This window comes from Pseudochaenichthys georgianus, chromosome 9 (assembly GCF_902827115.2).
Source record: "Pseudochaenichthys georgianus chromosome 9, fPseGeo1.2, whole genome shotgun sequence".
NCBI lineage: Eukaryota > Metazoa > Chordata > Actinopteri > Perciformes > Channichthyidae > Pseudochaenichthys > Pseudochaenichthys georgianus.
The window spans coordinates 45,598,963-45,624,367 of NC_047511.1; the positions used below are offsets into that span (position 1 = coordinate 45,598,963).

Here is a 25,405-nt window from a genome sequence, read left to right on the forward strand (position 1 = left end):
GTGGTGACGTAAAGTCATGTGACCGTGCTGTAGTTCCTTTATAGCCTAACATTAGCTTAGCGGTGGTGACATGAAGTCATGTGACCGTGCTGTAGTTCCTTTATAGCCCAACATTAGCCACCTTTAGCTTAGCGGTGGTGAAGTCATGTGACCGTGCTGTAGTTCCTTTATAGCCCAACATTAGCCGCCTTTAGCTTAGCGGTGGTGACGTGAAGTATTTTCTTTTTAGGCACAAAGAACAGATACAAATTATATATTTCTCAAATATTAAAGCATTTAATCATGAAATAGGCATTTTTTTTTAGAAAAAGGGTTTTATTCTTTTGACAATATACATGTTGTGCTGCGGTTGAGCAGTTTAAACAATCTACAGACAGGATTAACATGAAGAGTAAAGAATAAAAAAGGAAAAGGGAAATTCTCTTCAAAGGATGAGGAAGATTTCTTTACTTCACACTTTATTTGCTGGAGGACGAATACAAACATTATAAAATCTAAACAAGCGAGAACCACATAGATAGAACACAGTAAAGAGTTAAGGAGAGAAGGAAGAGGTAACATATTCCCATAACTAATTTCTCCTCAGTGGCCTTGTCTGATGATGATGTCCGACATGTCCTCCACCTTCACCAGCTCCAAATTCTGTGACAAAGACAAAGAATATTCCACATTTTAAAACTCCAATAAAGGAAATTAGTAGTTTACATTCTTCAATACATGGCCACACGTCTAATACTAAAATATCCCCTTGTACAATGTTTTAGTCCGCATGTTTGGAACCATTTCCCCGTTATGTCTTTAAAAGAAAATGAATAGCAGAATACTCGACTGTATATTATAGCAGTAGGGCAACACCTCCAATTACATGCACATCATTTACTCTCAAATGTCTTGTTTTCAATCCAAAAGGCATTCCCTTAAATATGATATAAAACAGAAAATCTCCAGACGTTGTATTCTTTATTTATTTAAATAAAGAAAGTATTATATGAAGATGCTAAAAACGCCAAGCATAATAAGCGGGACCCAAACTGTCCCTGACCCTCAGCCACATCACAGACTTTATGCATTACATTAATGTTGCATCTTGTTTTTCAATACACATATTTTACACCAATTCTACTTCAACCATATTCAATGTAAATACTGCTATATTTTTTATATATACTGCTATAATTTGTGTTTTACTTTCATGTATGCACCACGACACCAAGTCAAATTCCTCGTACGTGTTACCTACCTGGTGATAAACCTGTTTCTGATTCTGATAATAATAGATTATATTTGTGCAGCGCCTTTCAAGAGACCCAGGGCTGCTTTACATGACACACACACACACACACACACACACACACACACACACACACACACACACACACACACACACACACACACACACACACACACACACACACACACACACACACACACACACACACACACACACACACACACACACACACACACACACACACACACACACACACACACACACACACACGGCAAATAATAAAGTAAAAATCTGATTCTGATTAATATACATCTATGAAACAAAATGTCACCTTTTCGTTGGCGAGGTGGAGCAGAGCGACGAAGGCCAGCGGCACCGAGAGGTTCTGAGCCATGGTGTTCGGCAGTCTGGACAAAGAGAGAACCACCATGCATTTTACATCAGAGTACAAACACGGTGCCTTCAAGGACAATAGGAACTATCTGATATTTTATACAGTGTTTTGTTGGGTTTCAAAACAAATGAGCAAAACCTGCAGGACCTTTGCCGTGCTCAAAATACAAAATGGAGTCTTCTACAGAGATCGGAGAAGTACTCAGATCTTGTTCTTGAGTAAAGTAGAAGTACTCAGATCTTGTTCTTGAGTAAAGTAGAAGTACTCCGATCTTGTACTTGAGTAAAAGTAGAAGTACTCCGATCTTGTTCTTGAGTAAAAGTAGAAGTACTCAGATCTTGTTCTTGAGTAAAAGTAGAAGTACTCAGGTCTTGTTCTTGAGTAAAAGTAGAAGTTCTCGGATCTTGTTCTTGAGTAAAAGTAGAAGTACTCAGATCTTGTACTTGAGTAAAAGTAGAAGTACTCAGATCTTGTTCTTGAGTAAAAGTAGAAGTACTCAGGTCTTGTACTTGAGTAAAAGTAGAAGTTCTCGGATCTTGTTCTTGAGTAAAAGTAGAAGTACTCAGATCTTGTACTTGAGTAAAAGTAGAAGTACTCAGGTCTTGTTCTTGAGTAAAAGTAGAAGTACTCAGATCTTGTTCTTGAGTAAAAGTAGAAGTACTCAGATCTTGTACTTGAGTAAAGTAGAAGTACTCAGATCCTGTACTTGAGTAAAAGTAGAAGTACTCGGATCTTGTACTTGAGTGAAAGTAGAAGTACTCAGATCTTGTACTTGATTAAAAGTAGAAGTACTCAGATCTTGTACTTGAGTAAAAGTAGAAGTACTCAGATCTGGTACTTGATTAAAAGTAGAAGTACTCAGACCATGTACTCAGGCAGGGTTCGAGCTTAAGGGCGTCACGTCATCGAAAAAAATAGGGTCGGGGAGGATACAAAAAAATGTTGGGACGAGAGTTAAGATAAAAATACCCTGCTAACTCTACGAACGGCGATGAAAATGAAACCGACTGCACGTTTTGTGTAGCACACAGTTATTAAACCTCCTTGTCAACATAAACACACACGCACAAAATATTTAGCAACCCGTGAAATACACACACACACACACACACACACACACACACACACACACACACACACACACACACACACACACACACACACACACACACACACACACACACACACACACACACACACACACACACACACACACACACACACACACACACACACACACACACACAGTACGTATACATTTTCTTTATGTTGTTTTGACTCTTTGTTAGCACACATGTCTTTTCTGTTTTTATTAATAAAAATAAAAAAATTCTTTAAGATTAGTGCACTATGTGTGTTTTCTGCTACTTAGACTTATAATACTTACATTATATACAGATCCGTTGATTTTAATTACATTTGTTGATTATATTCCACATCATTAATCCAAATCTGTAAAGTAAGTAAAGGTATTCAATAAATGTAGTACACCATTTACCTCTGAACTGTAGTGGAGTAGAAGTACTAAGAGTAGCATAAAATGGGGATACTCAAGTAAAGTACCTCTAAATTGTACGAAAGTACTTTTACTTCCCATCTCTGGTCTTCTATAACCAAGTAGAAACCCTGATCTCAAAATATTGAAATCTGTTAGTTTGTTGCTCGTACCTCTGCAGCAGGATCTGTGTGGTCTGACTGAAAGCTTTCTCTCCAAACACTTCTGTTTTCTCCACAGCATCCGTCTCCTGCAGGGACACCAGGGCAATAAACAGAAACACACAGGTCAATCTCTCAATTCCAGCACAAGAAGTGATTCATTAATAATCCGGTTTTCAGGGGGAAAATCTGACATTTTAAGTGTGAATATTTTGAGGAATAAGTTTGAAAATGTGTGAAAAGTTTGAATATTTTGTGAAAGAAGTTTAAATACTTTGTGAAAAAAAGTTTGAATATTTTGTGAAAGAAGTTTAAATACTTTGTGAAAAAAAGTTTGAATAATTAGTGAAAAAAAGTGAATACTTAAGTTTGAATATTTAGAAGAAAATGTTTTAATATTTTGTGAAAATGTTAAGAATATTTTGAGGAAAAAGTTTGAAAATGTGTTTTTTTTATATATATAAATGTATATTTTGTGAAAGAAGTTTAAATACTTTGTGAAAAAAAGTTTGAATATTTTGAGGAAACATTTTGAGAAAAAAAGTTTGAAAATGTGTGAAAAAAAGTTTTAATATTTTGTGAGAAAAGTTTTAATGTTGAAGGTTTAAATAATTTGAGAAAAAAGTTGTTACATTTTCCCAAAAAAAATCTGGAAATGTCCAGAAATGTAAAGGAAAAAGTTGGAATACTTTGAGCAAAACACCTGAAGATACAAAGTAAACCGTTGAGTGTGTTTTACCTGCGACGGATTGTCGGGGCTCTCGGTCAGGAGGCTCCACATGCCGCTCTTCAGTCTCTTCATGTCCATCTTCTTCGCCGTTTTAGCGTAATTTATCTCGATCTTGTTGACCTGCAATACAGAAAGCAAACATTTAACTACAGGCAAGATAAGAAGAACTGTATTGATCCCAATTTGGGAAATGTTTGTGTTGCAGCAGCATAAAGGTATGGAAGCCCATTTCCGCCACTTGAAAAAAATAAAATCCCCATGAAAAGTCATAATTATGAGATAAAAAAGTCGAAATAATGAGATAAGAAAGTCGAAATAATGAGATAAGAAAGTCGAAATAATGAGATAAGAAAGTCGAAATAATGAGATAAGAAAGTCGAAATAATGAGATAAAAAAGTCGAAATAATGAGATAAAAAAGTCGAAATAATGAGATAAGAAAGTCGAAATAATGAGATAAAAAGTCATAATTATGAGATAAGAAAGTCGAAATAATGAGATAAGAAAGTCGAAATTATGAGATAAGAAAGTCGAAATAATGAGATAAGAAAGTCGAAATAATGAGATAAGAAAGTCGAAATAATGAGATAAAAAGTCATAATTATGAGATAAGAAGTGCGCATGCGCTGCAGTGGCGCTGTCTTCAAAGGTCCCTTCATCACCTTGCTGCTCTCCACCATGCAAACAGCATCTAGTCCTAAATAAGGTAACTATTACAGGTGACTTTTGTAAATGTTAGATGTTACATATAGCCTATATTGCAGCTAAACTACAACAATGCAGTTTATAGCTTTGACATTACCCGTTATGAACTATAATATATATGCCTATAGTTTTGTGGTAGCGTTCACGCCACTAATGACAATAGTGTAGGCATACTGCTGCTGTGAGTTGCTCTAACTCTAACCCGTGAACGTTACCACACAACTATAGGCATATATATTATATTTATAACGGGTAATGTCAAAGCTATAAACTGCATTGTTGTAGTGTAGCTGCAATATAGGCTATATTTAACATCTAACATTTACAAAAGTCACCTGTAATAGTTACCTTATTTAGGACTAGATGCCGTTTGCATGGTGGAGAGCAGCAAGGTGATGAAGGGACCTTTGAAGACAGCGCCACATGCGCACTTATCTCATTATTTCGACTTTTTTATCTCATAATTATGAATTTTCATGGGGATTTTATTTTTTTCAAGTGGCGGAAATGGGCTTCCATACTATGACAACGCATTGTACAAAAAAAATTAAAAGAACAAGAAAGTAGAAAATGAACAACAAGAAGATGTAAAGCAAGTTATTATACACAAGTATGTGACAGATGGAATATTAAACTGTAAATGTGAACTGTACAGTGTGATTTTAAGGGTGGGGAATATCACCATTTTTGTTTTTGTGGGGTTTCAACACCATTACATTTAATTATTTTCCTAGATTTTACAGATCAAGGTAATTTTTGCTATAAAAGGACGATTTCATTATTATTATATTATTTTTATTATGAGGCAAGTGTAGCAAAAAAAACAACTTCACATGACCCATAGACGAGAGTAACACCTCCGTCACTTCCGGGCGAAAAGTATGGCCCCGCCCACTTTGGGGGGGAACGACGCTGTCACTTGAACGGCGGTCAATAGAAATTCTGCAGTTGTTGCCAATCCGATCAGAAACGTAAGAAAAACGTGGATTTGTGGATCTTCAAAGAGCCCGGTTACGACGGCCAGACAGGCAAACTATCACATTCAATCATTTGAAATCGACGATCGGTCTCGATATACGGTTAAATTAAAATCAGTAGGCGAGGCTGTAATTTCGCCAGCTGTTACTCTCATGAGCGAGGCGGAAAATAATTGTGTTACCATGCCAACAAGCTGTCGTTTATTGCACCTCAGACATTAAAACAAATCCAGAGTTCAGTGTTTCTGTACTTCCTCTGAGAAGAAAGGACTCCGACGGCCCGTCCACACGACGGCGTGCGTTGACGCTTCACCGTTCACTTTGAATGGGGCGACGTCACTTTTTGCCGAACTGCATCGTGGGAAGCGACGCGGAGCTTTGCTGGCGTGGCTCGCGGCAAAAGTTGAGCAATGTTCAACTTTTGACGCCTCGGCAGAAGCGTCAGCCAATCGAATCGTATGCCAGTACGAGCTCTAGCCAATCAAACCGCTGCTTGTGTGTCAGGGGCGGGAGATTCACGTGATTGGTTGTTGGTCGAGTTTCAGACACGCCCGCCAGCAAGCTTCAGCGCACGCCGATGTGTGGCCGGGCCGTGAAAGAAGAGCTCTGTGGCTTCAGGTTTGATCGCCGTTCAAATGTTGATTTCCCCGAAAAGTGGGCGGGGCCGTAAAGTGACGTAGATGTCACTCATCTATGGGCATCGATCGCCTACAGCTATATTTAACCGCATATCGAGCCCGATCGTCGATTTCCGATGATTGAATGTGATCGTTTGCCTGACTGGCCGTCGTGACCGGGCTCTTTGAAGATCCACAAATCCACGTTTTTCTTACATTTCTGATCGGATTGGCAAAAACTTCAGAATTTGTATCGACCGCCGTTCACGTGACGCATGTATTGTGTGTTTGTTTTTAACGTACAAGATATTGTTGTTCTCTATCAATTTCATCACGAACTTTAAAAGGATTTCAAAGATGTCCTAAAATATTGGGGACGGTATTATGTTAAACAATATAAAGATAACACCTATTTTAACTAAATGAACTCTAGTTTAAGGGAACATGTGTTCAGAAATATTGATATTTTTAAACAGGGAGGCGTTTATTGGCTACAAATAGGAGAAAGTGTGTTTAAAGAAATGTATTTTTCTATGTGCCTAATATTGCAGTTTAATTGTAAATGCTATGTGTGCTATATGTAACATGTTCATACTCAACTATTTACTGTGATATCTTGTTTCAAATAGTGACTTTATCACTTTTTCTTTTCTGTATTATTATTGTATTCTATTTTTATCTTTACATTGTGTGAATCCTGTTTTCAACTCTGACACTGTTGCTGCAAGGGGATAAATAAATAAATAAAGCTCCATCTTATCCGATCCATTCTCTGAGATAATTCCAGTGAAGTATAATTAGATTTTTGTGCGTAAAGATATTATTAAAACATCTTTTGAGCATTAAAGCCTGGCACTGACCCGATGCGGCTCGGGCACCAAGTCCTGCTCCCCGTAGGTGGTGATGTCCTCCAGAGAGGGGGGGGGCAAGCTTTCTGCTGAAGGGTCGTCTGCAAAGCCTTCAGCGTCATCATCACTGTCTCCACCCTGCAGAGGAACACACACACACACACACACACACACACACACACACACACACACACACACACAGTTAGATTTTGGACGCTGTTACATTTTCAGAATATTTTAGGGACATTTTAGGAAAAAAGTTTGAATATTTTGTGAAGAAAGTTTAAATAATTCTGTAAGGAGAAGAGCTGGAATATTAAAAAGACTTCTGATGGTAATCCTCCATCATTAGATCCTCCTATCATAAACAGGGTTGGGGAGGAACTGGTTTTAATAAAAACATATTGAATGTAAATAAAGATATGAAGCAGTTCAGACCTCTAGACCTGGACAGAAGTTGGCCGTGTCGTTGGCGTTGTTGTAGTCGTAATCTCCGATTCCTTCTCCCAGCTCTCCTGACAGCCTCTTCTGGCCCTCCTGAGTCAACTACAGGTACAAAAACAAGATATTAATACACAAAAACAAGATATTAAAACACAGAAACAAGATATTAATACACAAAAACAAGATATTAAAACACAAAAACAAGATATTAATACACAAAAACAAGATATTAAAACACAAAAACAAGATATTAATACACAAAAACAAGATATTAATACACAAAAACAAGATATTAAAACACAAAAACAAGATATTAAAACACAAAAACAAGATATTAATACACAAAAACAAGATATTAAAACACAAAAACAAGATATTAAAACACAAAAACAAGATATTAAAACACAAAAACAAGATATTAATACACAAAAACAAGATATTAAAACACAAAAACAAGATATTAATACACAAAAACAAGATATTAAAACACAGAAACAAGATATTAAAACACAGAAACAAGATATTAATACACAAAAACAAGATATTAAAACACAGAAACAAGATATTAAAACACAAAAACAAGATATTAAAACACAGAAACAAGATATTAAAACACAAAAACAAGATATTAAAACACAGAAACAAGATATTAAAACACAGAAACAAGATATTAAAACACAGAAACAAGATATTAAAACACAGAAACAAGATATTAAAACACAAAAACAAGATATTAAAACACAGAAACAAGATATTAAAACACAGAAACAAGATATTAAAACACAAAAACAAGATATTAATACACAAAAACAAGATATTAAAACACAAAAACAAGATATTAAAACACAAAAACAAGATATTAATACACAAAAACAAGATATTAAAACACAGAAACAAGATATTAAAACACAAAAACAAGATATTAAAACACAAAAACATGAGACCTGAAGTATTTTTGGATTCTGTTGTATTTTTTACTTTTTATTTTAATCATCCAGAATATTGTATCTTTTTTTGTTGATATTTCATATATGATATCATATTTTTCATTTTATTTTTAATTCTCGTTTTAAAGTATTTTAAGTATTGTATTATAAAGTCTAATCATTAAAGCATCCATCCATCCATCTATTCATCCATCCATCCATCTATTCATCCATCCATCTATCCATCCATCCATCTATTCATCCATCTATTCATCCATCTATCCATCCATCCATCTATCTATCCATCCATCCATCCATCCAAACAGTTACAGATACTCAGGGCACATTACATGTAAACTGTAGCATGTATAAACTTTCTGTTTATGTAATTTAGAATAAAACGCTGACAACCATTAGAAATATGCGACATTTTTGCTGATATTTACTTAATTGATGAATAATGTCAAGCTTCAGCCAACTGTTAACTGTATTTCTGAAGGGGACGTGTGTTTCATTGCGTGTCGACCTTTGACCTTTCACCCACCGAGCTGGAGGGCTTGAGGTTGAGCTGGGACAGGCTCTCTGGGGGAAACTGGAAGTCTGCGGGCAGAGTGGTCTTCTTGTTGCTCACACTGAGGGCAGACTTACTGATGGTGGTGGCCGCCTGAGAAGAGAGAAAGGAGGACATGTGAGATTGGATAACATTTTAAAAACGTCCCTACGACCCAGGAGTCCTCGTCGGGAAGCAGCTGTAGCAGGATCAGCTTTAACGCTAGAGTGGAGATACTGGTATCATATGAAACTACGTCAGTGTTTCTCAGACCAAGGACCACTTAACGAATAATAAAAAACACACACGGACCGCCGAACTCCCCAAAAACAATAGGCCTGCTTTCCACTCCAACAGTTTATAACAAATGCAGCCTAACCTTCTCTGTATCGCCTCGTTCACACATTAAATCAACAACAAATACAACTACACATTCTACAAGTATTTTGTTCATAAGCAATTTAAAATGCTCATGTTTTACACCTCATGTGAAATAGATTTATTACGGAGTTCATGTCCGAAGGCTACTGAGAGATATGCAAAATGCACCGCTTTTAGTACGACACAAACCTCCGCTGTGGATTTTCTACATAGAAAATACAGTAAAACATGGTCGCAGTCCCCAGTTTAACATGAATTCAACGATAAGCACAAGTTCATTATTTACAGTGTTCCGTTTATTTAGCATTGTTCACCTATACTAGTCACTTTTAAACAATTTGAGAAACACTTTGAATGTATCATTTATTTATTTAAAATGTGACATTTGACCAATATACTCACGGACCACTAGGGGTCGCTCACGGACCACACTTTGAGAAACACTGAACTAGATAGGGGCAGGAGGCTAAATACAGCTACAAATTATACAGGGGCGTTTCTGCATACTGAGATCTCTCCCTACAACACTCCGATGTCATCCCACAATGCAACAGTGGATATATTTTGTGTCTCTTACTCTGGTGGTGCGGAAGAACGCGTCGAAGTTGACGTCATCATTGAAGTCGATCTCCATCGGCTTCTTGAGTTTCCTTTTACGCGGCTCCTTGTCGGGCATATGGTCCACTGTAAAAGATAAAGTACATTTAGAAAAACAAAACAGAAAGGTGGTTTCTACTTCTCACATGTTGAACTCAAATACCTGTACTTTCTACTTCTCACATGTTGAACTCAAATACCTGTACTTTCTACTTCTTACATGTTGAACTCAAATACCTGTACTTTCTACTTCTTACATGTTGAACTCAAATACCTGTACTTTCTACTTCTTACATGTTGAACCCAAATACCTGTACTTTCTACTTCTCACATGTTGAACCCAAATACCTGTACTTTCTACTTCTCACATGTTGAACTCAAATACCTGTACTTTCTACTTCTCACATGTTGAACACAAATACCTGTACTTTCTACTTCTCACATGTTGAATTCAAATACCTGTACTTTCTACTTCTCACATGTTGAATTCAAATACCTGTACTTTCTACTTCTTACATGTTGAACACAAATACCTGTACTTTCTACTTCTCACATGTTGAATTCAAATACCTGTACTTTCTACTTCTTACATGTTGAACACAAATACCTGAACTTTCTACTTCTCTCATGTTGAACTCAAATACCTGTACTTTCTACTTCTTACATGTTGAACTCAAATACCTGTACTTTCTACTTCTCACATGTTGAACTCAAATACCTGTACTTTCTACTTCTCACATGTTGAACTCAAATACCTGTACTTTCTACTTCTTACATGTTGAACCCAAATACCTGTACTTTCTACTTCTTACATGTTGAACACAAATACCTGTACTTTCTACTTCTTACATGTTGAACCCAAATACCTGTACTTTCTACTTCTTACATGTTGAACTCAAATACCTGTACTTTCTACTTCTCACATGTTGAACACAAATACCTGTACTTTCTACTTCTCACATGTTGAATTCAAATACCTGTACTTTCTACTTCTTACATGTTGAATTCAAATACCTGTACTTTCTACTTCTTACATGTTGAACACAAATACCTGTACTTTCTACTTCTCACATGTTGAATTCAAATACCTGTACTTTCTACTTCTTACATGTTGAATTCAAATACCTGAACTTTCTACTTCTCTCATGTTGAATTCAAATACCTGTACTTTCTACTTCTTACATGTTGAACACAAATACCTGAACTTTCTACTTCTCTCATGTTGAACTCAAATACCTGAACTTTCTACTTCTCTCATGTTGAACTCAAATACCTGTACTTTCTACTTCTCACATGTTGAATTCAAATACCTGTACTTTCTACTTCTTACATGTTGAATTCAAATACCTGTACTTTCTACTTCTTACATGTTGAACACAAATACCTGAACTTTCTACTTCTCTCATGTTGAACCCAAATACCTGTACTTTCTACTTCTTACATGTTGAACCCAAATACCTGTACTTTCTACTTCTCACATGTTGAACCCAAATACCTGTACTTTCTACTTCTTACATGTTGAACTCAAATACCTGTACTTTCTACTTCTTACATGTTGAACTCAAATACCTGTACTTTCTACTTCTTACATGTTGAACACAAATACCTGTACTTTCTACTTCTCACATGTTGAACTCAAATACCTGTACTTTCTACTTCTCACATGTTGAACTCAAATACCTGTACTTTCTACTTCTTACATGTTGAACCCAAATACCTGTACTTTCTACTTCTTACATGTTGAACACAAATACCTGTACTTTCTACTTCTTACATGTTGAACCCAAATACCTGTACTTTCTACTTCTTACATGTTGAACTCAAATACCTGTACTTTCTACTTCTTACATGTTGAACTCAAATACCTGTACTTTCTACTTCTTACATGTTGAACTCAAATACCTGTACTTTCTACTTCTTACATGTTGAACCCAAATACCTGTACTTTCTACTTCTCACATGTTGAACCCAAATACCTGTACTTTCTACTTCTTACATGTTGAACTCAAATACCTGTACTTTCTACTTCTTACATGTTGAACTCAAATACCTGTACTTTCTACTTCTTACATGTTGAACACAAATACCTGTACTTTCTACTTCTCACATGTTGAACTCAAATACCTGTACTTTCTACTTCTCACATGTTGAACTCAAATACCTGTACTTTCTACTTCTTACATGTTGAACCCAAATACCTGTACTTTCTACTTCTTACATGTTGAACACAAATACCTGTACTTTCTACTTCTTACATGTTGAACCCAAATACCTGTACTTTCTACTTCTTACATGTTGAACTCAAATACCTGTACTTTCTACTTCTTACATGTTGAACTCAAATACCTGTACTTTCTACTTCTTACATGTTGAACTCAAATACCTGTACTTTCTACTTCTTACATGTTGAACTCAAATACCTGTACTTTCTACTTCTCACATGTTGAACTCAAATACCTGTACTTTCTACTTCTTACATGTTGAACTCAAATACCTGTACTTTCTACTTCTTACATGTTGAACTCAAATACCTGTACTTTCTACTTCTTACATGTTGAACTCAAATACCTGTACTTTCTACTTCTTACATGTTGAACTCAAATACCTGTACTTTCTACTTCTCACATGTTGAACACAAATACCTGTACTTTCTACTTCTCACATGTTGAATTCAAATACCTGTACTTTCTACTTCTTACATGTTGAACACAAATACCTGTACTTTCTACTTCTCACATGTTGAATTCAAATACCTGTACTTTCTACTTCTTACATGTTGAATTCAAATACCTGTACTTTCTACTTCTTACATGTTGAACTCAAATACCTGTACTTTCTACTTCTCACATGTTGAACCCAAATACCTGAACTTTCTACTTCTTCTTGATATTAATTTCAACTCACGCTTGTGTTTGGGTTTGAACTGCCAGTACCCGGGCCCGGCCCAGGCGGCCATGGTTCTGGGGCTGAAGTAGGAATACTCTCTGGGCTGAGAGGACAGCTGCAGACACATGGTGGCGATGTCTCCCTCTCCGATGGGAATAACGTCCCTGATGCGACAACACAGCAACGTGAGGGGACACACACACACACACACACACGATTGTTTGTATTTTAACCCTTTAAGTCACTCAGAAAAGTAAAATCTTAAAAGGTCCTTAAGTCCCACCTATTTGCCAAGGCCTTCTGCCCCTAGTTTATTTGTTATTTCTTTGTAACTTTCCCAGGGGGCTAGGAAACTTTTGAGGTGTTTCAACCACAGCGACCAGGGTCTGAATGACTTCTGTGGCGTTCTCAGAGAAGTTCTTACCTCCCCTTGCCGGATCCTGACGCCTCGCAGCCCTCCATGAACTCCTTCCCCCTTTCCTCACAGTCGGCATCGTCGTAGTCGGCGTCGAAGTCGGGTCCGTCGTCCTCCTCGGGCTCCGGCTCAGCGTTCACATCGAACACGTGGTCGCCCTGCTGCATCTTCTCCAGCAGCTGGTTCATCGTCTGCAGGGAGGGTCACAGGGTCTGGATTATTACGACGCCCGAATACCTTTGGAAATATGTTTCTAATGGAATTTATAATGTACGGTTTGGTGGTTTCTCTGACCTGCTCAGGGTCCCAGCTGGTGAAGGAGAAGTCCTGCAGCGACGGGCAGATGGAAGTTTTCTCTTTGGAGCGCTGAAGTCCAGCTGTAAGAGACAGAGAGGATGTTATACTGAGGAACAGTGTTCCATGGAGTGGTGCGGGAATGAGTCCAAAAACCCAGAAAATAGTCAGCGTTTTATCACTTCCTGTTAGAAGTCAATGGTTTCTGAATGTGTTTATGGTTGTTATCTTGAAATAAGGTTCAATAGATGTTTGTCCTATGACAAAAACTTCACCAGTAAATACCCCACTGGGGAATTTAAAAACAGAGGTTGCTAACAAGTGTCTCAATGAGACGACTAAACGTCATCACGCCCAACGTTAGCCGCCTTTAGCTTAGCGGTGGTGACGTGAAGTCATGTGACCGTGCTGTAGTTCCTTTATAGCCCAACATTAGCCTCCTTTAGCTTAGTGGTGGTGACGTGAAGTCATGTGACCGTGCAGTAGTTCCTTCATAGCTCAACATTAGCCGCCTTTAGCTTAGCGGTGGTGACGTGAAATCATGTGACCGTGCTGTAGTTCCTTTATAGCCCAACATTAGCCTCCTTTAGCTTAGCGGTGGTGACGTGAAGTCATGTGACCGTGCTGTAGTTCCTTTATAGCCCAGCATTAGCCGCCTTCAGCTTAGCGGTGGTGACGTGAAGTCATGTGACCGTGCTGTAGTTCCTTTATAGCCCAACATTAGCCGCCTTCAGCTTAGCGGTGGTGACGTGAAGTCATGTGACCGTGCTGTAGTTCCTTTATAGCCCAACATTAGCCGCCTTCAGCTTAGCGGTGGTGACGTGAAGTCATGTGACCGTGCTGTAGTTCCTTTATAGCCCAACATTAGCCTCCTTTAGCTTAGCGGTGGTGACGTGAAGTCATGTGACCGTGCTGTAGTTCCTTTATAGCCCAGCATTAGCCGCCTTCAGCTTAGCGGTGGTGACGTGAAGTCATGTGACCGTGCTGTAGTTCCTTTATAGCCCAGCATTAGCCGCCTTCAGCTTAGCGGTGGTGACGTGAAGTCATGTGACCGTGCTGTAGTTCCTTTATAGCCCAACATTAGCTTTTTACTTCAGAAATCATAAAGTGTCGTAGCATGTAGAGATTTTCCTGCTAAACTAACAGATAAGTATCATAAACAATGACATTATTTATTTTTATATCCTATTGGCTTTTTGTGGAGGGAACAAGATAGATGCTGCCTTCAGGGTCCAGAAATATATCATCCTTTTAAATGTTTTCTTTACCCATGAAGGGGGATGCAGGGACGGTCAGGGGCCGGGGGGGAGAGTAGGAGGGAGTGGACTGCAGCAGGGTCATGTTGGAGGGAAACAGCAGCTCGCAGCGATTGTTCTCACAGAAGAGGACGGACAGGAAGACGCCCGCCGTGCTGCTCTCATCGAACGAGGCGGCCATCCTCTGAAACATGGGGTCCACCTGGGGGGGGATGTATAGATGTCACATGAAAACAGCTGCAAGGTCAACACATATTATATATTGCACTCAAACAGAGTCCAGGGTAAAATGTCCATCACAAACTTAAGGGAACACAACGCGATTACAGGAGACCGAATAAAACCCACCGTTACTAATATATACTTATATATAGTAACAGTGTTTCCCCTATATACAAATAGTGGCGGCGCAGTGCCGCTGCTGAAATATGCGTGCCGCTGCTAGGGGGCGTCCGCCAGGTACCCAAAAAAAAAGTGGCGACCCTTTTTCATTTTTGATTGTTTGCTATGTGGATTTGTAGTATTTGTGTTACTGTATGTTCCACAAAGGTGTATTTTTGCTAAATCTTGAAACATTGCCACTGTATGCACTGGGGTTGCCAGAAACTGACCATGATCAAAATCGATTATTCGGCAGCCCTGGCGAATAATAATCGATTATTCGACCGACGCACGCAGGCTTCCTCCAAGTTTACAGTAAAACAAACCGGTGGTGTGACCAATGGCCATTTACAATTATTAATACTATTACTATTATTAGCATTAGTCTATATTTTGGTTGAAAAAAAATACATAAATAATAATAAAAAATATATAAATAAAATCGATTTTTAAAATAATATTCGATTACGGAGACTGTAACGAATATTCGAATAATCGAATAATCACTGGCATCCCTAGTATGTACTGGCAGGGCCAATTTTTGGCATAGGTGACATAGGTGGTCGCCTAGGGCGCCAGATCTGGGGAGCGCTGCGGTGGTAGCTCTGGGAGGGAGAGAGGGCGCACCGGTACCGTTGTTATTAGAATCTGGTGCTAGCTGCGCTAACGGATATAAGAAGATGGTTCTGCAACCGGGTGGAGGAGAGCTCTCCTGTCAGACTGAGAGGCTCAGTGGGATGAAGGACTCTGAGTGTTTAGATAAGTTAATTTTTGTTTTTAATTTATCTCAGTGGGTCTCAAGCGTTTGGCCACAAATTATGTAAACACATATTTCCAAGGCACTCCTTTATAATTATTAGGATAAATAAAAACAGGTTTGAAATCATTCCAATGTAAACTATAGGGCAGTAAACCAAAAATATCGTTTAAAGTTGGAGGGATACAAAAATATGCACGAATAAATAAATGTTAACTAGGTCAAATAAGATATGAATGAACAACAAAGATACATGTATTTGTTATTGGCTATGGGTGATTGGTTATGTTCACATACTTATTTGATTAATAAAATGTAAACCGATCTTTTTCATATGGGTGTTTTAGAGTTGTACCCCCTAGATCAGGTCTCTAGTAATGTGTGCTCTAAGTGCACCAGATTGAAGCATTTTACTTTAAAATGTTAAAACAAATCTTCCCGGGGGGGGGGGGGGGGGGGGGGGGGGGGCATACCCCCGGACCCCCCTAGAGGATGTGACGTCCACCCCCCAATTAAAACATGTTCATACAATACTGAATACATTTGAAGCCATTTTGACGGATATTACCTGTCAATAAGTTTCTGTTTTTGTAGTGTATTTGTCTTTTGTAGAGATTTTTCATTTATATATAAAATCTTGCCTAAAATCTCGCCTAGGGCAGCAAATTGTCTAGAGCCGGCCCTGGCACTAGGCCTCAAGAGCCTTTCTTGTGCTGGCAGACACAGAAACAAACTGGCGGGGCGCACTTCGCACACACACAAAAATTCCACGCGCTGCGCTCTCACATTATGCTGGGCCCACGTGCCTTAGCACCGCCGCTATGACTCCATCCTCGGGGAAGCACTTACTACCGTTATCCTGCAGCGACTATCCTACATTACTTTCCACTTCTTGCTTTATCTGCTGCTACTTAGCTTTTTCATACTTTAAACGGGAAAGTGTAATTATTATTTGATTTAAAATCGGAGTAATTCTTATTTAAATTATATATATCTCGAGGTGATGCAAGTACACAAATTAACAGAATATCGAACAAACGTCTCGTCGGGTTTTTAAAATATATTTTAATGCAGAATTATTACATATTATATGTTTAACTTTAGGAAAGGAACTACATTATCAGCTCGAAACACAGGTTTAGTTCCTGAGTTCGAGCATAAAAACCGTTGATTTAATAGATTTTAAGAATTAGAAAATGGTAAATATTAAGACGAACCGTTGATTCTGCCCAACTATCATCGCATTAGAAAAGGTGTTAAACGTGTTCCTGTCAAGACGCCCCCGTACCTCACACTTCCTCTCAGACTCGGCGCTGTTGATGTTTGCCAGGTTTTGCTCCACAGTCTTCTTCGGGGGTCTCTTTTTCCGCGGCTGCTTCGCGGTCGCTTCACCATCTCCGTCGTGTTCATCATCTTTTGAACCCTGGTCTGTTCATGCGTGAACAAAAAAAGTACACACAATTTTTCACATATTGGATTCATGTGTAGGGAAATGGTCATAAATCCTGCCATCTCCAGCGTGATTCAGTCTATTCAAATCCGACTAGGGCTGCACGATTTGGGGAAATAATCTAATTGCGATGTTTCTGACAGATATTGCGATTCCAGATATTTGCTTTTAAGCGACCCAACGGAAGCTTATTGTAAAATGCGGCCATATCTCCGGCTAGGAAGGTCGCATCAACGTGCTCCCGTCAGCCCGAGTGAAAGAACTAAACTTACATGAACCTTCCGTTGGGTTGCTTTAAAGTCAAGCTTCAGTTAAAGATTCACCCTGTCATAGAAACACGTGATGGAGCATCAGTAACCTGACTCAGAAAGCATCTAGGAAAGCTCCATTGGAAGCCATTTGGAAAGGGCAGGCACTTTCAAAAGCACTTGGCAGGTGATTGGATCAATCTGTCTATCACCTGCTATCATGGGCCACTTCTGATTGGTTAACAATGACTAGTACATGTAGAGCACAGCACTTCTGATTGGTGTGGATGAATGATACACAAAGAACAAAAAAAAAATCCTGATTTAAAATCGATGAATCGTTCAGCCCTAAATCCGACAACGTATGAAAGTACACATTGGAGAGGGTCTCACCTTCTCCAGGTTTGGTCTCGGCCCCCAGACCCCCCAGGACCCTGTAGGCATCGGCATGAACAGCATCTACCCTCACAGCATAGATCTTAGTGCTGGCATCTAAAGTACCGGCGGCCACCTGCAGGAGGAAAGCACACAGAACACACAGGAAGGGGATTTTTGTATTTAGAATAACAGTTTAGTAAAGAAATGTGCAATAAAATAATTAGATTAAATCAAACAACATAAGACGTTTAATAAAAGACTACAATTAAATTAAATAAGATATGTATTAAAACGTTCCAAGATATAAAATAAATATATATTTTGAAAACGTAAGAATTTGTAAAAATGTGCACATTGTATATAAGGTTAAAACTCAAATATTTATGCAATAAAAAATAAGTATTTATACATTACATTATTAATTCTGATAACGATTTTTCCATCGCCATAATCGGGCTTTTAATCTGCAGATTTGATCAAAGTAAGAAGGTTGATTTGTTTGTCGGATAACACACTCGTTAAGAAAGCGTCCTTTCACACATGGCTGCTCGACTTCACTTCAAGACCTTCGAAAAGGAGAATGAAAAACGTTGTAGGTCCGAAATCAAAGTTCCTCCAAAGAAAAAGATACTTACTGATTAATAAAGTGATCAAAACACGCTTTGTTCTACAGGCGATGCAAAGTCTTCGCTAAAACAGATACATGTTTTTCAACTTCAGGAAACAAGGGAGTTGTTGTAAGAGTGGACACAAAAGATCAACTCATACCTTGAAGTTCGTGAGCTCAGAGTCCTTCTGTTTGAGGATATCAGCCATGTAGTCAATCAGGTGCAGCCCAAAGGCATTCTTCGTGGTGATTTTCTGCCAACACAAGAAGAAAGAAATGCATAGGTATTTGTTTCTTTCAAGTCTTACCACTATTACAGAAAGATAGATATCTACGTTTCGCGATGCTCCGATCCTCACTCTCTGCCGATCGATCGGGGCTCTGTAAAAATGCCTATCGCGAGAGCCGATGGTCACATGACGTAAAATACATGACACTTTTCTCCGTGCGCGGCAAAACAAGCTCGCCAAAATGGCGTCACCGGTCTGGCAGTGTTTGAAGTAGAGACGGGAACGATTAATCGAATATTCGAAATGATTCATGTATTCGAATATGAGTTATGAATTTGTTTATAAAATTATTTTTTTACCCAATTTTTTTTTTATAGGATGTTTACATTTCGGTTAACCGGTTAACCGTTTTTTGGGGGGTCGAATATTTGAATATACATTTGCTTTCAAATTCCCATCCCTAGTTTGAAGGTGTCCGACAATAAAATAGCCGTATGCAATGCGTGTGAAGCAGAAGCCCTGCAGCTGCGCCCGCTGTGACGGACCGGAGAGCGGAGCGACACACACTGGGAGTTAGACCTAACACACGTAGCTATTTGATCTACCTCTGGAACTAAACTAGTTATACATACATGTATTCTTCACTGTCGGGTCAGTCATTACTGGATCAGTGAGCTGCATGAGACGCTTCCGCTCATCTCACCGTGTTATCATCCAAAGTTAATGTAAACTTGAATTATGTACTTCATTTGAATGTAATAATTATGTTGTGGAAGCTCCCCATAGGCCCCGCCCACTCGATTGATCCCCATAGGCCCCGCCCACTCGATTGATCCCCATAGGCCCCGCCCACTCAATCGGATGGGCCGATACTGATTCCGGTGATCGGAGCATCCCTACCTACGTTGTTCGGGATGTGTGTCACAATGGATCCCTTGTCTTTTACCTGCACACCAAGTCTACCTACAGCATGGGTACAAATAAATAAATAACCTGATGCATGGACAATGTAAAACACAACCAGTGTAATTATTGATACGCTTCAGTTGGACAATGTGTGAGACTCTTGATGATGTCCCCGTGATGCAGACATTATAAATATACTCACATTCTCAGTGGAGAGTTTTATGCAGGTGGAGTAATGCTCTGAGATCTGCGCGTTCGACAGCTTGGGCACGGCAGCAGGAGTCCCCGAGGAGCTGAACACAGAAATGAGATTATCTATAAGCTTCCAAGATACATACAACAGTTCAACATGTAAGAAGTAGAAAGTACAGGTATTTGAGTTCAACATGTAAGAAGTAGAAAGTACAGGTATTTGAGTTCAACATGTAAGAAGTAGAAAGTACAGGTATTTGTGTTCAACATGTGAGAAGTAGAAAGTACAGGTATTTGGGTTCAACATGGAAGAAGTAGAAAGTACAGGTATTTGTGTTCAACATGTAAGAAGTAGAAAGTACAGGTATTTGTGTTCAACATGTAAGAAGTAGAAAGTACAGGTATTTGGGTTCAACATGTAAGAAGTAGAAAGTACAGGTATTTGAGTTCAACATGTAAGAAGTAGAAAGTACAGGTATTTGAGTTCAACTTGAGAGAAGTAGAAAGTACAGGTATTTGGGTTCAACTTGAGAGAAGTAGAAAGTACAGGTATTTGGGTTCAACTTGAGAGAAGTAGAAAGTACAGGTATTTGGGTTCAACATGGAAGAAGTAGAAAGTACAGGTATTTGAGTTCAACTTGAGAGAAGTAGAAAGTACAGGTATTTGAGTTCAACTTGAGAGAAGTAGAAAGTACAGGTATTTGGGTTCAACATGGAAGAAGTAGAAAGTACAGGTATTTGTGTTCAACATGTAAGAAGTAGAAAGTACAGGTATTTGTGTTCAACATGTAAGAAGTAGAAAGTACAGGTATTTGAGTTCAAAATGTAAGAAGTAGAAAGTACAGGTATTTGGGTTCAACATGTAATAAGTAGAAAGTACAGGTATTTGAGTTCAACTTGAGAGAAGTAGAAAGTACAGGTATTTGGGTTCAAAATGTAAGAAGTAGAAAGTACAGGTATTTGGGTTCAACATGTGAGAAGTAGAAAGTACAGGTATTTGTGTTCAACATGAGAGAAGTAGAAAGTACAGGTATTTGAGTTCAACATGTAAGAAGTAGAAAGTACAGGTATTTGGGTTCAACATGTGAGAAGTAGAAAGTACAGGTATTTGAGTTCAACATGTAAGAAGTAGAAAGTACAGGTATTTGTGTTCAACATGTGAGAAGTAGAAAGTACAGGTATTTGAGTTCAACATGAGAGAAGTAGAAAGTACAGGTATTTGAGTTCAAAGTGTAAGAAGTAGAAAGTACAGGTATTTGGGTTCAACATGTAAGAAGTAGAAAGTACAGGTATTTGAGTTCAAAGTGTAAGAAGTAGAAAGTACAGGTATTTGGTTCAACATGTAAGAAGTAGAAAGTACAGGTATTTGTGTTCAACATGTAAGAAGTAGAAAGTACAGGTATTTGTGTTCAACATGTAAGAAGTAGAAAGTACAGGTATTTGAGTTCAACATGTAAGAAGTAGAAAGTACAGGTATTTGAGTTCAACTTGAGAGAAGTAGAAAGTACAGGTATTTGGGTTCAAAATGTAAGAAGTAGAAAGTACAGGTATTTGGGTTCAACATGTGAGAAGTAGAAAGTACAGGTATTTGTGTTCAACATGAGAGAAGTAGAAAGTACAGGTATTTGAGTTCAACATGTAAGAAGTAGAAAGTACAGGTATTTGGGTTCAACATGTGAGAAGTAGAAAGTACAGGTATTTGAGTTCAACATGTAAGAAGTAGAAAGTACAGGTATTTGTGTTCAACATGTGAGAAGTAGAAAGTACAGGTATTTGAGTTCAACATGTAAGAAGTAGAAAGTACAGGTATTTGAGTTCAAAGTGTAAGAAGTAGAAAGTACAGGTATTTGGGTTCAACATGTAAGAAGTAGAAAGTACAGGTATTTGAGTTCAAAGTGTAAGAAGTAGAAAGTACAGGTATTTGGGTTCAACATGTAAGAAGTAGAAAGTACAGGTATTTGTGTTCAACATGTAAGAAGTAGAAAGTACAGGTATTTGTGTTCAACATGTAAGAAGTAGAAAGTACAGGTATTTGAGTTCAAAGTGTAAGAAGTAGAAAGTACAGGTATTTGAGTTCAACATGTAAGAAGTAGAAAGTACAGGTATTTGTGTTCAACATGTAAGAAGTAGAAAGTACAGGTATTTGAGTTCAAAGTGTAAGAAGTAGAAAGTACAGGTATTTGGGTTCAACATGTGAGAAGTAGAAAGTACAGGTATTTGGGTTCAACATGTGAGAAGTAGAAAGTACAGGTATTTGGGTTCAACATGTGAGAAGTAGAAAGTACAGGTATTTGGGTTCAACATGTAAGAAGTAGAAAGTACAGGTATTTGAGTTCAACATGTGAGAAGTAGAAAGTACAGGTATTTGAGTTCAACATGTAAGAAGTAGAAAGTACAGGTATTTGTGTTCAACATGTAAGAAGTAGAAAGTACAGGTATTTGGGTTAAAAATGTAAGAAGTAAAAGTAAAAAGTCGTGAAGTAAAGTACTGATACCAGAAACATGTACTTAAGTACAGTAACGAAGTATTTGTACTCCACTACTTCCCACCTCTGGAGCTTACCTGTGAGATACAGAGTCATTAAAGGAGGAGTCAGGGGCCGTTTGAAGGTCGATGACCCTTGACCTTCGTCTCTGTCGTCGCTCCTGCTCGTCGTCGTTGCCGGGGAAGGATGCGAGCAGCGGAGTGCTGCAGTCCGCCGGAGACATGCCCCTGTTCTTCAGGCCGGACGACATCCACCCCGGACGGATCCGAGACACCGGGCTGGAGGCTGCGCTCATCTTAGCTGAGAATCACAGAAAGGTCACACGTTGAAGCCGAGTTTCAGCTTTGGGGGAAAGAGTTAGGGAACGTCGTGTTTTGATGTTTATTGACATTCGAGGATCATTTAATTGAGTTCAAATGCTGTTCACGTTGTCCATTTATAATACACAGTAAGACAACTGTAAGCAAGTACAAGCTTTATACAATTGGTTAAAAATAAAGTACTTTAATATCTCATCTTAGAAACACACATAAAGAGTTTTCCACTGGAGGGAATTCATGAATAAAACCCATTTGAGTTTAGACCGAATTTCTTTGTGTTTTTGTTCCAGGTACGAGATGTGTGTATGTATTTATCTAAGAAGGGACAATGGCCATTAATCAACATGAGCACTTGAGTCCATCATGTAAATGTGCCATGGACGCATTCATCTGCCGCCCCTGGGAGGTTTATGGCATTAAAATAGAACATACAAGAGCAGAAACATATACCCAGTTAAAAGCCCCTCTTTAAAAACCCATAACAGACTAAAAAGCCATACATAAGCAAAGATAAAAGCCAACATAAAGTATGAAAAACAATGTCTAGGCTCCTGTAGTGTAAGCATATATTCCTGCTACTACCTGCAGTATTTTTTTAGAACATTTTAATTATCCTGAAAGGATATACTGTTTATATTTGATATCATATTTCTCATTGTGGTTGTTTATTCTCTGTTCCACTTTGTAAGTATTAGTAGAACACACTGATGCTTCTTCTGTAACAAAATAATTTCCCAAATGTAGATCAATAATCTATCTAACTGTCTAAGACCCTTACTCCAGTTTCTGACATAGTGTTTGACTGTCCAGTAACCACTGTTTTTCAGATGTAGTCAAATAGTTGAAAGATGTATTGTTCCAGGAATCTGCTGCCCAAAGGCACTCTTTGTGGATTATTTATCCCTCCTGGTAGTAGGTAGTTTTTATCCAGTGTTTTCAGAGCCTCGTGATCCCACAGATGTTAATGTGGTCCTGCTTTTCTGTCTCCAGCTGGTGACATAGTGTGAGATAATCATTTCGGGGCAGTATAACTGTGAAGCCTCGGTAGGTAAACTGTACCTGGTGATGTGTGGACATGTTGCCATATTACATGTTCTGTTTTTTTTAGATTAGCTACACATCAACAAAAGGGACAGCAGCAGCTTGTGAAAGTGAACTGTAGTAAGCTAAAGTGATTTAAAATAGCCTGAACTCTTATAACACGACATATTTGCTAAGCTACCTTTGCTAACGTAGCAAAACAAAGCCCAAATAAAACGTAACATGCCGCTTAGCATAACAACATTAGCTTCGGTTAGCATTAGCTCATACTAACGGGTTCTCCCTATTATTGTTAGCAATCTAGCCTGCTGACGCACAACATCTCTACCTAATAATTCAACTCAATGTACCTCTAAGTGTGTAAATCCGATGTTGGTGTTCGCTTCTTGTTTTAATTCTTAATCCCGCATTCAGAGAACAGAGCTTCTTCTTCCTGTTCAGCGTTTGAATTTTTGCGCCGAACGGTTTACGTAATACCACTTTGCGTCATGACGTCATACCACGCCCACTGCTGCCACTCGCCTTCCGCGGCAAATGCTGCTATTTAAACCCGTATTTATCGTGTAAAATGTCGCTGTTTAGACATGACTTTATCGAACTCGAGTACAAGACCTGAGTACTTCTACTTGTACACAAGTACAAGATCTGAGTACTTCTACTTTTACTCAAGAACAAGATCTGAGTACTTCTACTTTTACTCAAGAACAAGATCTGAGTAGGCTACCAGGCCCGGTTCTACGGGGGTGCATAAGGGTGCATTGCACCCTCAGTTGAGTTGTTATGCACCCTCATTTGAAAAATTAAAAGTGAAAAAATAAATAAAAGTGAATTATTATTTTTTGTATTAAAAGTGAAAAATATTACATATATATAATAAAAACAATAACAATAGTAGTAATAATAAGAAGAAGAAGATAGTTGAAATAAAATAAATTTTAATTGTGGTTAAATAACATTGTCTGCTGCATTTATTTGGTCAATTTAAACGGTAAGTAACGTTATTATGTCAGGTGCGCGTGACCTGTGCCCCTGCGCGTTCGTCATTTGCAAAGTGCTTACACAGCAGTCAGTGATGGACATCAGAAAATGGTTAAAACAACCAGCCCTTATCACCAGCAGTAACACTGCATCTACTGCAGGTAATAACAGTTCAGATCATGGGGACATTACGTTACCCGCGGCCACTGTCGTGGACACTACCGTCCTCCCGCCCGACTCGCCGGCTTTGCCCACCTCGTCCTCTTCGTTGCCCCAAACACCGCCACCCCTCGGCGGCCCGCAAGTGCCAGAGGACCTCGGCAAAACAGAGCCTGCCCAGGTATATTAAAATAAGTACCCAACTCGCCAGTACAGTGGGGCGAGGCGCTCATTTTGCAGCTCATGGTTTCACAACAGAGATGGGCTGGAATATTCCTCAAAAAAATATGACATCTTCTGCTATGCATGCAGACATTTCGGTCTTGAAAGGGGAGTGATTTGTAAAATATCCATAAAGAAATAGTA

The 25,405-nt window shown here is 38.5% G+C and overlaps 1 protein-coding gene across 1 annotated transcript; it reads right to left on the reverse strand.

The window, feature by feature from the left end:
• Positions 1–303: 303 nt before the first annotated feature.
• Positions 304–24,403, reverse strand: ncaph (non-SMC condensin I complex, subunit H). Its single transcript, XM_034091144.2, has 18 exons — positions 24,253–24,403; positions 22,619–22,841; positions 20,066–20,156; positions 18,889–18,981; positions 18,136–18,253; positions 17,333–17,472; positions 14,919–15,108; positions 13,651–13,733; positions 13,366–13,547; positions 12,960–13,105; positions 10,036–10,142; positions 9,072–9,191; positions 7,596–7,703; positions 7,170–7,295; positions 4,021–4,131; positions 3,294–3,370; positions 1,563–1,638; positions 304–642 (listed from the first exon to the last, which is right to left on the reverse strand). Exons 2-18 carry the CDS (start codon positions 22,834–22,836, stop codon positions 583–585), a joined length of 2,046 nt encoding a protein of 681 aa, XP_033947035.1. The 5' UTR covers positions 22,837–22,841; positions 24,253–24,403; the 3' UTR covers positions 304–582.
• Positions 24,404–25,405: the final 1,002 nt, after the last annotated feature.

Coding starts and splice junctions, on each gene's coding strand:
- ncaph (XM_034091144.2), bottom strand. CDS start 22,836: ATGAGCGCAGCCTCCAGCCCGGTGTCTCGGATCCGTCCGGGGTGGATG. Junction 20,157..22,618: donor AATGACTCTGTATCTCACAG/GTAAGCTCCAGA, acceptor TTCTGTGTTCAG/CTCCTCGGGGACTCCTGCTG. Junction 3,371..4,020: donor GCCCCGACAATCCGTCGCAG/GTAAAACACACT, acceptor GTGTCCCTGCAG/GAGACGGATGCTGTGGAGAA.